General features: G+C 45.9%; 1 protein-coding gene and 1 long non-coding RNA gene across 2 annotated transcripts in view; both read left to right on the top strand.

Annotated features, from left to right (window-relative positions):
* LOC109275444 (uncharacterized) overlaps nucleotides 1-475 on the top strand; it is a 32,982-nt gene extending 32,507 nt beyond the window's left edge. The window contains exon 4 of the long non-coding RNA XR_002084143.2: nucleotides 235-475. This is a non-coding gene — a long non-coding RNA (uncharacterized LOC109275444). The remainder of the gene's footprint in view (nucleotides 1-234) is intronic.
* A 6,813-nt stretch (nucleotides 476-7,288) lies between these two features.
* The window catches only part of PGM5 (phosphoglucomutase 5), a 184,675-nt gene continuing 179,818 nt past the window's right edge, over nucleotides 7,289-12,145 (top strand). Inside the window, exon 1 of the mRNA XM_053907784.1 lies at nucleotides 7,289-7,627. Within this exon, the coding sequence (XP_053763759.1) occupies nucleotides 7,367-7,627 (261 nt within the window). The 5' untranslated portion in view covers nucleotides 7,289-7,366. The remainder of the gene's footprint in view (nucleotides 7,628-12,145) is intronic.

Here is a 12,145-nt window from a genome sequence, read left to right on the forward strand (position 1 = left end):
TCCGTTTCCTCATTCTTGAATCCCAATAATTAACATCTGTCAAAAGTTTGGATGCAGTGGAGGTGTGTAGCATCCTGTGTTGGATGCCTGGTGGGGTGAATGGTAAGAGGTTATTGTTTAGCTCTGAGCGACTCTCTCTAATGATGTCCCCACGTAAGTCAGCATCTCATGGAGCAGCGTCTCAGATACACGCAGACAACTGCTGGTGAGTAAATACCTTCTGGTTCGTTTCAGCTCCTGCTAAAAACTGGACACATCAATTCCATGAGAAATGAGAAGTGGCCATTTTCTGGCTTCCAAAGAAACATCAGAAACAAGGGAGGAAAAAAATGCCCAAACAATGACGGTGCCCGTGGACTTCCCTTTGAAGCTGACAGTCCTGTTTTAATCCATGAGACCCCGATCCTCGGCCTCTCTGGGGGGTTAAAACATCGCGTCCAGAAAACCCCAGGTTAGAATGCAATTGTTGTGCGCACTATTTCTCTGCTTGAGTTACTTTTCAGATTAGTGTGCCCTCAGTAGGTGTGCTGTGAGGGAATGAACAAAAGATTGGAAGAATCTCATGGAGAAAACAGATCTCCGTGGCCACGGCACATAGAATTGTTGGGTCAGTGGTTGCTGACCCATGAGGGAGTGAAACCTGAGCTGGGCCTGGGCTGGCCTACAAGGGCCTGAGAATGGCATCTGCTCACAACCCCAAAACGGACTGGTCCTCATGACACCCTGTTTCTTTTAATTGACGTGTAATTGACCAATATCGTGATTCAACAATTCTGCACATTCCTCAGCATTGTTTTCATTCCCTTTATCTATTTCATCCATCCCTCACTCAACTCCCCTCTGGGGACCATCAGTTTGTTCTCCGTGTTTAAGAGTCTGATTTTGGTTTGTTTTTTGTCTTTTTTTTTTTTTTTTTCTTACACAGATGGGAGAATTAATATGGTATTTGTCTTTCTCTGATATAGATATCTATATCTATATCTGTATCTATATCTATATCTATATCTATATCTATATCTATATCTATCTATCTATATCTATATCTATATATATCTATATAGATATATAGATGTTAAATATTTATTCAGAGATTGGCCATACATTGGTGGTGGGGGGTGGGGTCTCCTATAACCCAAAACATAAAAAGCACCCAAGAAAAATTCCATGTAGGCTATGACTGCAAATAACCGTTAGAATGTAATTTTAGTGAAATATGGAACATACATTTCCTTTATAATAAAGACCTAAATTGTGTTTCTTTTTGAAGCCTTAACAACAAAATCCAGCCATTGAAAAAGGACAGAGATAGCTTTAGAAAACTTTTTGCTTTTTATAAAGTAAAGGACTTTGATAAGATTTTTTTTTAAGTTTATTTATTTATTTATTTTGAGAGACAGAGAGAGTATGAGTGGGGGAGGGGTTGAGAGAGAAAATCCCAAGCAGGCTCCATGCTGTCAGTGCAGAGCCCAAGGTGGGGTTGGAACTCATGAACTGTGAGATCATGACCTGAGCTGAAATCAGGAGTCGGCCACTTAACTGACTGAGCCACCCAGGTGCCCCAGGACATTAATAAGATTATTTACAAACTTGTTGATCATCTGTTACCGTATATGATTAATACTTCTAGATACTGTGGGAGGGATCCCTGGAAATGGAATATTCATTTTTGGCAGGTCAGTGGCCTATTAGTTTTAGATAAAACTGAATTAAAATGAAACCTTTTGCTTCCCAAACCCACAATTTTTACAAGTTGGTCAATTAACATTAAATGCTTTTCAGAGTTGGGGCCAGACCTCTCTCGAATCAGGAAACCACACCTGCGTGAGTTTTCCGTCAACTTCTTGTGCTGGCCTCAGATTTATAACCTCACTTAAGTATTCCTAGGTGGCCTGTGACTACCTTTAAAAACAAACTCCAGAGGAACTGGAGTTTGCATGCATTAGGCTGATCGCCCTGCTTGCACAGGTAGTTACAAATCATTTAAGGGTCAGTAAAAATAAGTTCTTTTTAGTTTTTAAAAAGTTTTAATGTTTAGTTATTTTTGAAGGAGATAGAAAGAGAGAGAGAGAGAGAGAGCAGGGGAGGGAAGGGGCAGAGAGAGAGAGGGAGACACAGAATCCGAAGCAGGCTCCAGGCTCAGAGCTGTCAGCACAGAGCCCGAGGAGGGGCTTGAACTCACGAACGGTGAGATTAGGACCTGAACCAAAGTCGGACACTTACCCGACTGAGCCACCCAGGCACCCCAATAAATTCTTTCATCCTTAATACTAGTTCGCTAATTTGCATGTGATGTCGTGTTGGATGTTGTGCTGAAAAGGTTAATTAGACATCTGTTCCTGCCTTCAGAGACAGCACTGTCTGAAACAAGATTAAGAATCAGTATTATAGTAGTTATGATAATATTATTTTACTAATTATTATGATAGCAATAACTGTTTTAGTGATAGAAATAATAATCACCTAATAATGCCAATAAGCTCTTAAATTCCAGGCACCGTGCTAACCAATTTGCACACATTAGCTCTTTGAATATGATCATCATCCGCGGGAGGTAGGTAGCCTTATGTCCATTTTACAGATGCAGAAACTGAGCTTTAGAGAGGGTAAGCAACTTGTGCAAGGCCACACAGGCTGTCACCTTGTTGAAGGTGGGAAACTGAGTTTTGAAGCTTGAGATGTAAGAAGAGAGAGATAAGATACACCTGAGTAAAAAAGACACGTCCCTTTCTGTCACTTTGACATCCCACTTGATGGCCTTCTAGTGAAGGCAGTAGAGAAGAAGGTTCTGTGGGAATTATTCTGTGTTATTTCATTTGTTGGGGAACAGAAAGCTTAGTGGAAGGTCGTGCATCTCAGGAGAAATCTATAATTGACTTTCCCCGTGGCCAGAAGCTGTTTGGGCAGATTCACGAGGGAACTGGTGCTTCCTTGGACGTCCACCCATGATGTTTTCTACCTGCTTTTCAGCCTCTTCTCCTCTAGTTTTTGTACTTTTTTCTGCTCTTAGAGTCAGTGAGTCCAGAGCATGTTTTTCATACTCCCTGTGTACACAGAAGTGAACCCCGGCTAAACAGGAATGTGTAACCATCACGGGCCAAATATGGGTGCCAATCTTTCCTGTTAGCAGGGGGTCGGGGTGGGGGCTGGGGTGTATGGAAGAGTAGAACGTATAAAATAAAATTATATATAAATATATATAATTCATTTTAAGTCTCAAGATCACTCAAGGGTATTTTTTTTTAATTGGGCAATTTTACCTGTTCCCTTTTGCACGTTCTGATAAGTTCAAATGGAAGAGCCTGATAGAAATTAATCTTTTAAGGCCTCACAAGTAAAGGAAATTATAGAATGATGTAGCTGGAAGGGACCCCAGAGATCTAAAGTGTTTCATGGAATATTCATGTCCTTGATCCGTTAATAGGTGTTTTTCAAAAGGGCCCCAGGGTCAAGTGAAATTTGGAAATGCTAGGTTAAAGTTAAATAGGTTTCTTTCTTGTGGAACTTCACAGTCTTTTTTATTTAAAAACTTTTTTTTTTTCATGTTTATTTTATTTTTGAAAGAGAGAGAGGGGGAGGAGGGGCAGAGAGAGAGAGAGACACAGAATCCGAAGCAGGCTCCAGGCTTTGAGCTGTCAGTACAGAGCCTGACGAGGGGCTCGAACTCGTGATACTGCATGAGATCATGACCTGAGCTGAAGTCAGACGCTTAACCCACTGAGCCACAGAGGTGCCCCCTGGAACTTCACAGTCTTTAATATGCTAATGTGCTTTGTGAATCTACAAGATAAAGTGTAAAGTGTTTCAACACTTGCTGGACTTGCAAATTCTTTTTTGGTGGGGGGGGGGGGGGGCGGAGGGGGGCGGGGGGGGGGGGGGCAAAGGCGGGTCTAGCTGAGGCAGCTTGGGTAGTTGCTATATGAAGATGGCAGCTGACACCTTTTTGAGAGCAAGGTAGTCCCAAGGGGAAGGAAGGAGAGATCAGTTGTTCCTGTTACATGCCTGGGATTCTCAGGGAGATGCCTTTCCCCAGAGGCTCAGAGAAGTCTGAAAGGCGCCTCTAGGCAAATAGGGCTCCCCTTCCTACAAAGCAGAGAAGCTCTGAACTCAGCCCAGCGTGGTGACAAGCCCCTTAAAATCAGGGAAGTGTCTTTATCCCTGACCTAGCCCACTGGGGACAGAGGAAGGGGATGTGGGGGCTGTCACCAGGCAATGGTCACAAAGCTAGTCTGAGTCTCTCCCCAGACAAACTGGGCCTGGGAGCTTAGGTCAAGAAGCACCCGCCGAAAAGCTCTCAGAGGTTTTAATGTGAAAATGTGCCTTGTGACGCTGCAAGAATGAGGCCGAGCGTGCAGGAGTTTTAGGTAGCCTGACCATGCAGCTCTGCGGGGCATGCCGGAGGCCCTGGTGTTTGGAGGAAAGCCCTTTGGGAAGCGCTGATCTTATCCACACTGTAACACATTTATTGGAACCAACCTGCCCGACTCTGAGGACACCTTTGAAGAGATTTCTTTAGTTCCTAGACCCTTTGTGTAGGTTTCAAGGGCAAATTACTCTCTGTATCTTGTATTTCCACTGTCAAAAACCACAGGACAATTCAACCAACATGTATAGAGTATCGCCTATGTCCAAAGACCCTTTATGTTCAGTGGTGGTCTACGAAGAAATACACTAGCTCTTGCTCTACGGGATGTGAATAATAATAGGCAATGGGATGCTGATGGCGATACTGGGAACATCTGACATGATCGAATGCCTTTCTGTTTGTCAGGCGCTGTACTAAGTACTTTAATCTTCCCAACAGTTAGTGAGGTGAGGATTATAATAGTTCTTGTTTCACAGTGAGGCCAGGGAGGCCAGGAGAGGTTAAGGAATTATTCTAAGGTCGCGTACGGCTGGAGGAGAGAAGGCATCCATGAGAAAGGTGTAGCAGCACATGAAACAAACATTCCTTATAAGTGATGCCAAGAGTCGTATGCATTCAGTGAAAAGAAAAACAAGTTTTCAATGACTTAATCAGTGAAAGTGTCCGTTCTGTCGTGGACAGTTATGGTTGGTCACCCGTCTCTTGTCCCTCTGGGGAAAAACACCCCCTTACTTTGGGAGGCACTGTTTTCATTTTCACTCGGGTCTGGTTATGTGGTTGTACACGTTGCCTTGAGCTGGACCGGTCACATCTTTGGGAACCTGGAGCTTAGAACCAAGGGAAGAGGGTTTCCTCTTGGCTGGTAAAACTGAAGCTTGTCGGAGATGCCCGTGCCTTGTCCTCAGCCCTTGGAAGGAGCTGGACTTTGGTAGGAGAAACAATGCTGACGGTGGAGACAGGGAGCCATGTAGATCTTCTGGTCGACTCTGAGGCTTGGAGGCTGAGTCCTTCTCTTCTGTACTGGGGCGAAGGACTTACTCCTCACTCTTCTTCTGGGAATGATACAACCCTGCTTGCAAAATAAGCTGTTATTAGACAGTGATTTAAAAAAAACCCACACCATAGACATATACATAGATCCTTAAAGGGTTGACGTTCCATCTGGTGCTACAGCAGAATGGACTCTTGGGGACCCAAAGAAAAAGTAGAGGTGGAAAAAAAAAACCCTCAAAACAAAAAACCCCAAACAGCAACCCAACTTTGGTATGTAAGGGGACAGCGGTAAAGTCCCAACGGATTCAGTTGATGGCTTCAGTGGTTTTCCCGTCAGACTTTAATGATATTCATAAAAATGGGAGGAGCCATACAAGGACTATTGCAGATGCCATCTCAGCCACTCCCTGGATCTCACAGAAAGCCTCCCTTTTCTCATCTGTAAATTGGGAATCATATGAATGCCATTCATTCCTCCTTTTGTTCTGAGCCTCCAAAGATGCAAAGCCTTTTACCAACTGCAAAACAGCATTAAGTGTGGGCTACTGTTCATAGTTTTCTCACTAGGATCAAACACTTTCTAACCCTGCAGCAAGTCAAGCTTAGCCCTGGCAAGTGGACAGTATTTGGGGGAGGACAAGACGCAAGCGATTTCAAGACAGTAGGTTTAGTGGGTGCAAAAGTGCTTGGAGGGTGAAAGGTGATAGAAGCAAAAATAACAATTGTTCTTCCCTCTTTGGGTTTTATCCTTTTTGTCCATTCTCCCTTCACTTCTATTTTCTATGGGGTGTTTCTTGGTTTTGGATTTCGGGTGGGCTTTACGGAGGCAAAGCAGACCATCCCTAGCCCCCACAGTATGAGAAGCATGGAAAGGACCCGGAACAGTTCCTGGTGCCGCCTTCTGGTCCATTTGAGTCTATGCATTCATTCCTGTGGGATATTAAGGGCTTTCCCCTCCTCCTGTTGAAAGTGATGAATCAGGGTAGGAGCTCAGCTGTGTGGACAAATAGTGTGGGACAAGCCTGTTTCTAAGCAGGAGCGAGGCTCGGGAGGGTAAGAAGAGTAAGAAGAAAAAAGAAACACATGTCTGTGTTGCTGTCATTGCAACCACCACAACAAACAAGAAAAAACCCAACACTTTCCACACTGCAGATTGTGCTGCCTTGAGAGAGCCCAGGGCAAACTGTGGGTGGCTGGGTGGGTCCTGCCGGATTGAAGGGCCTGACAGTTTGTGATTCCCTGCAACAAATGGTAGTGGTGGGGTGTGCACACACACACACACACACACACACACACGCACGCTCGCACGCAAGGCTCAGCCTCCAATTTCAGCGCTGGCAGAAGATAACAATTCTCAGTTCGCCTTTCCAGGGTTATTTTTGGCTGGGGCTGTTCGCTGGTGGCAAAAGGTTCAGCCCCCTCCCAGCTCCCTCCCTCGTCCTTGTTCAAAAGAGAAACTTGTGCTCCTAAACTGCCCACTTGCAGGAAGACCGGGAGACTGGGCTGCGGTGGGAGGGGAGAGAGGCTGGGGGGTCTCGGAGAGGTCCCCAAGTCCTGCTCAAGCTCTCACCGACCCCAGGCTGTTTCCTGGCGGAGGGTGTGATCCGGGGAGAAGCGATCGCCCTGGGGGCAGGCTTGGGCCGGGCGCGCGAGGAGGGTCGCCGGGGGCCGGGCTAGCCGGCCCCGGGAGCGGACTTGGGGACGCCCCGAAAGCGACTCCAGCTGGGGCACGACACTGCCAGCGCCTCCGGAGCTCCGGCCCAAGAGGGAGTGGGGCAGGAGCAAACTTTCTTGGGGGGGGGTGTGAGCCGGACACTGCCGGGGCGGCGCGGGGAGGGACGGCTGTCGGTGCCGCCGGAGGGCGCAGGGCCGGCGGCGGAGGGGGGGGCCGGGGCGCGAGGCGGAGCCCGGGCGCGCCGCCAGGCTGGTGGGGAGGGGGAGGGGGGGTCCGGCGGGCGGCAGATTCCCTCCGGCTCCCGGGAGCCGCGGCAGGACCGGCCAGGAGGCGCCATGGAGGGGAGCCCCATCCCGGTGCTGACGGTGCCCACGGTGCCCTACGAGGACCAGCGGCCGGCCGGCGGCGGGGGGCTGCGGCGGCCCACCGGCCTCTTCGAGGGCCAGCGCAACTACCTGCCCAACTTCATCCAGAGCGTGCTGTCGTCCATCGACCTGCGCGACCGCCAGGGCTGCACCATGGTGGTGGGCAGCGACGGCAGGTACTTCAGCAGGACGGCCACCGAGATCGTGGTGCAGATGGCCGCGGCCAACGGGGTGAGTGACCCGCCCCGGCCGAGCCTCGCTTCCCTCCCGCCGTCACCCCCCCCCCCCCACCCGCCCCCCATCCCGGGTCCTCTCCTCCAGCGGCCCGCCGCCGAGGCCCGCAGCCTCCCCACGTCCGGGACGCCCCACGGTGTCAGCGCCCACCGCCCCCAAGGCCTTCAGGGTTCCGCCTCCGGGGACCCCGCCGCGTCGCCCTGACCTCGCCAGGACTCGGCCCGCGTCCCGCACCTGCCCGCGGTCCGGTTGGGCCTTCTCCTCCCCAGCCCTTCACAACTATTTGTTCTGACCCGCGTCCACTGCCCTTCCAACCCGCGCTTCTTCCCTAGGCCAGGAACGCAGTGTTTCCCTCCTTTTTCCTTCTTTTTTTTTTTTTTTCCCCTCCCGTGTTCTATCTGCTGTCCCCTCCTTCCACCCTAAATTTTGGCTCCGCCAGAAATTGAACAGGAGTGTTGTCTCAAACACACCCGCGGGTACACACACACACACACACACACACACACACACCCCAGCGTTGATCCCTGACGCATTTGGCAAGAGTGCACCCTAAAGGTTTTTTTTAATATAAGTGGTTTGTGAACCCAGGGGAATTACTTCACTGTTGATCTGATGAGGGTAGGGATGGGGTGGAGATCAGTTTGATGCTCTACAGCCTGGGCTCGCAGTTGTGTGTGTCTGTGGGGGTAGCTCCAAATGATCGGAGGTGAGGCTTACGATGCCTTCCTTGAAGCAATTCCTAACTCCTCTGCAAGATGCTCTTTGGCGTTTGACTGCGTTTTGTGTCTCTTCCCCCCATTCTGTTTCCCTCCTGATTTCCTCTCTGTTCTCCCACGGCCTCTGCAGGCTTCTTTTGCCATCTGAGTTCTCAGACCTTGGGTTTTCCCTTCTTCTCCCTCCTCCCTTTCTGTCCTACAACTAGAAACACCTTCTGGCATCATCCCATACCCCAATTTCCTCCTTCTGCAACCAGGCAGGGCAGCTTTCCCACCATGTCTGCAAGAGGCACCCCTCACTGCAGGGGTCTCTGTGGGAAACATTGTCTAAAAGAGTAATTTCAGTCTTGGTAATACGGTCGGGTGCACGTACATAGCACATTTAAGTGAAATCTCTGCAGATGTGTATGGGAGTGTAAACATTAAAAAAAAGAAAGAAACTGAATGGGGTGCCTGGGTGGCTCAGTAGTTAAGTGTCTGACTTCAGCTCGGGTGATGATCTCGCGGTCTGTGAGTTCGAGCCCCACGTCATGCTCTGTGCTGACAGCTCAGAGCCTGGAGCCCGCTTCGGATTCTGTGTCTCCCTCTCTCTCCGCCCCTCCCCACTTGTGCTCTCTCTCTCTCTCTCTCTCTCTCAAAAATAAACATTAAAATTTTTTTTAAAAAAGACACTAAATAATTATCTGGCATTTGGACTCCCTTTTGCCTTCCTGATCCCCTCTGTTTAGCTTTCTCACCTTCTTTCTTTTTTTAATCTTTAGGGCTGTCCATGCTTCATTTTGTCTACTGTAATTCCCCTCGCTCAGTGTTTTAGGGATGACGGAAGTGGATTTTTTTTTTAAGTAAAATAACCCAAAAGCAATTAGGAGAAAAGAGCCGAGGGGTGTGATGGGTGGTGGAGACGATGCTGCTGGAGATTCAAGACTTGTATTTCTCTCTGGTTCCGTACTTGGGATTGATGGAAGTTGGCTTGAATCGGGGAGTTGGAAACAGGTTGACGAACGGTCTTTTACTCTGTCGGACACAGCTGTTCCCGTGGAGTGACGGAGAATAATGGGCCTTGGGGGAGCTGTGGCAGCTTTCATATTCTTTCCCGGGCCACTTTTTCCGGGACATGAGAGAAATATCCGCTCATTTATCGCGGGTGAGATTTGAGAAGCTACAGTTGTTGATTTGCACGGGCAAATTATTATGAAGCTTTCTTATTTCTTGGCACGCTTGATGATCAGGACTCCACGACCTCTTCAGTGGGTCTCCTCTGATAAATACATTTCATTTACGTTAAGGGTAGAGTTGATTGTAGGAGATAGTGTATGTTAATAAATGGTTAAGATAGAGTCACACTTACCCTGGTGGTTGTTCCGTGGGACAGAATGACAAGTTAAAATACACATATAAGCACCATCTCTTAAAGTATCCGAAAGCATTATTTCTAAAATCGGCGGGTATGGGCGAAGGGAATGGTCCACATTTATCAGTGTTTCAGGCAGCCAGTTTTAGCCTATTTTTTTCCTCATTTTGTTCACCTTCTTGAGGGCTTTTGCTGAAGCGAATGAATGACCTGAAGGCTGGCTTCAGGAGAACGGGGGTTTACCAAAAGCCAGACTGGTCTTGAATGATGGGTAATTGATGAGAAGGTGCTTGCCCCCTGACTTGGCCTGCGGAGTTACACTCAGGAATGAGGAGTTTTGATTCTGAAAGCTTTTGATTCTTGCCTTTTTAAAAAGAGTTCGCGTTAGATATTCATAATAGGCTAGAAAGATTGTAGAAACATACAGTGTATTCTCTTGGAACTGACTTGGATGTGACTGTGTGGGTTGCATTCTCTGTATCTGAAAAATCTTGGTTTTGATAGAAAAAGTTAATTTTACTATACAGTTTAATGTTAAAAAAACCCGGCAGTTGCTCTTTGATTATATAATTGCTGAAGGGGAACAGAAGTTTGGAATTTCCAAAATGGTGGATGGCACTACTTATGTTTTAATATACCGTCGAGTTTGAAATAGCTTCTCAGACATATACCTATTCAATTTGGGATAAAATGTTTTTATTATAAAATTATGAAAATTTCAAACTTCTGGAAAAGTGGGGAGAAAAGATAAATGACATCCATATGCCCATACCCTAGATTGTTCACATTTTTTTTCTATATATGTTCCATCTTTTTTTGAGGGCTAATGTATTTTAAAGTATATTAAAGAAAATGACATTTTATCCCTAAATTCAGTGTGGATCTGTAAAAACTGAGAACCATTTTCTTGATAGTTACAATATCATTATCATCCCAAATAAAATAAAACATGATTTCTTTATATCATTTATTACCCAGTACACATTCAGATCTCCTCAGTTATTCTGAAATGTCTTTCATAGCTATTTTTTCAGACTAGTTTCTTCTACTCAAGGAACACATAGTGGATTTGGTTATTTGTCTTAAGTCTCTTTTAATCTAGAAAATACCTCCCTCTTTATTTTTATTTCGTATTAATGAAACTGACTTGTTGAAGAGACTAGCTTGATTGGTTGTCCTGTAGAATGCTCCTCTCCGCCCCCGACCCTTACTTGAATTTTCTGATCTTTTTTTTTATGGTGTCTTTTAACTTTTCACTATATTTCCTGTGTGTGTGTGTGTGTGTGTGCGCGCGCACACTAGAAATTAGTTCTAAAGGTTTCATTAGATTCAAGCTCAATATTTCTTTTCTTTTTCTTTTTTTCTTTTGCAAGACAATTTTATAGGCACTGATGTATATTCATGTTATATCTTGTTAGGAAACATTCTCTGGTTGACCCATTATTCATGATGCTGAGATGATTATAGGGCTATTGTGGTGATTGCCTCTATCTTCCAGTATTTTCCCCCTTGAAACTAACCAGTAGCCTGCAGAGTGAACTTTGTACCATGTGAATATCCCTTTCCTATCAACTTTTATCTGATGGTTTGAGCGTCTGTTAATGATCCTGGCTTGAGTGGTTTATTTCATTAGGGTTTGCAAAATGATTTTTGAATTCTCTAATTCCATCCACATGTGTTTAGCTGCATTTTCTTATGAACTGGGCATTTTCCTCACTATTGGGCTATTTGGTTATTCTGTAATATAGTTCCTTCTGGAACAGCGGAATACATGTTCATCTTTCTCTCTTTCAAAAATGTTTATTTTTGAGAGAGAGAGAGAGAATGGGGGAGGGCAGAGAGAGAGAGCGGGGGACAGAAGATCCAAAGTGGGCTCGCACTGACAGCAGGGAACCCTATGAGGGGCTCAAACTTGGCAACTGTGGGATCATCTGAGCTGAAGTCAGATGCTCAACCAACTGAGCCACCTCGGTGCCCCTCTTTCCCTTTTTAAATTACCACCTTTCAGAATAAGGATTTGGTGAAATAGCTACTTCTGCTGGTGACACGTGAATTTTGTTTTGCTCTTCCTCTTTTGAATATCACTATGGACTCTTGAATTTGTATACAATGAATTTGAATGGATTAGTAAATAAAGGAGAAGAGATTTTTTTAACCTGTTTTTGTAATTTTTATGTGGCTGTGTGAACTTATCTAAAAAGTCCCCAGAAGTATTTTAATTCTCTTTTAAAGATACAAACTGTGTCATACTATATAGAGCAAAAGAAAAATACTAAGTATGAAGAGTAAAGAGCATCATTTAAAAGAACTGGGAAACTTTATTGCTAATTTAAACTTAGTTTGTAACTGATCTTTTATCCTATTTCTTTTTCCATCTGCTTCAGGTACTCTGCAGGGGTTTAAATTCTCTAGGTGTCAATTTATTCTAATCTCATGAAGATTTCAAGA

Source organism: Panthera pardus, unplaced genomic scaffold (assembly GCF_024362965.1).
Source record: "Panthera pardus isolate Hobbes unplaced genomic scaffold, ASM2436296v1 HiC_scaffold_20, whole genome shotgun sequence".
Classification (NCBI taxonomy): Eukaryota; Metazoa; Chordata; class Mammalia; order Carnivora; family Felidae; genus Panthera; species Panthera pardus.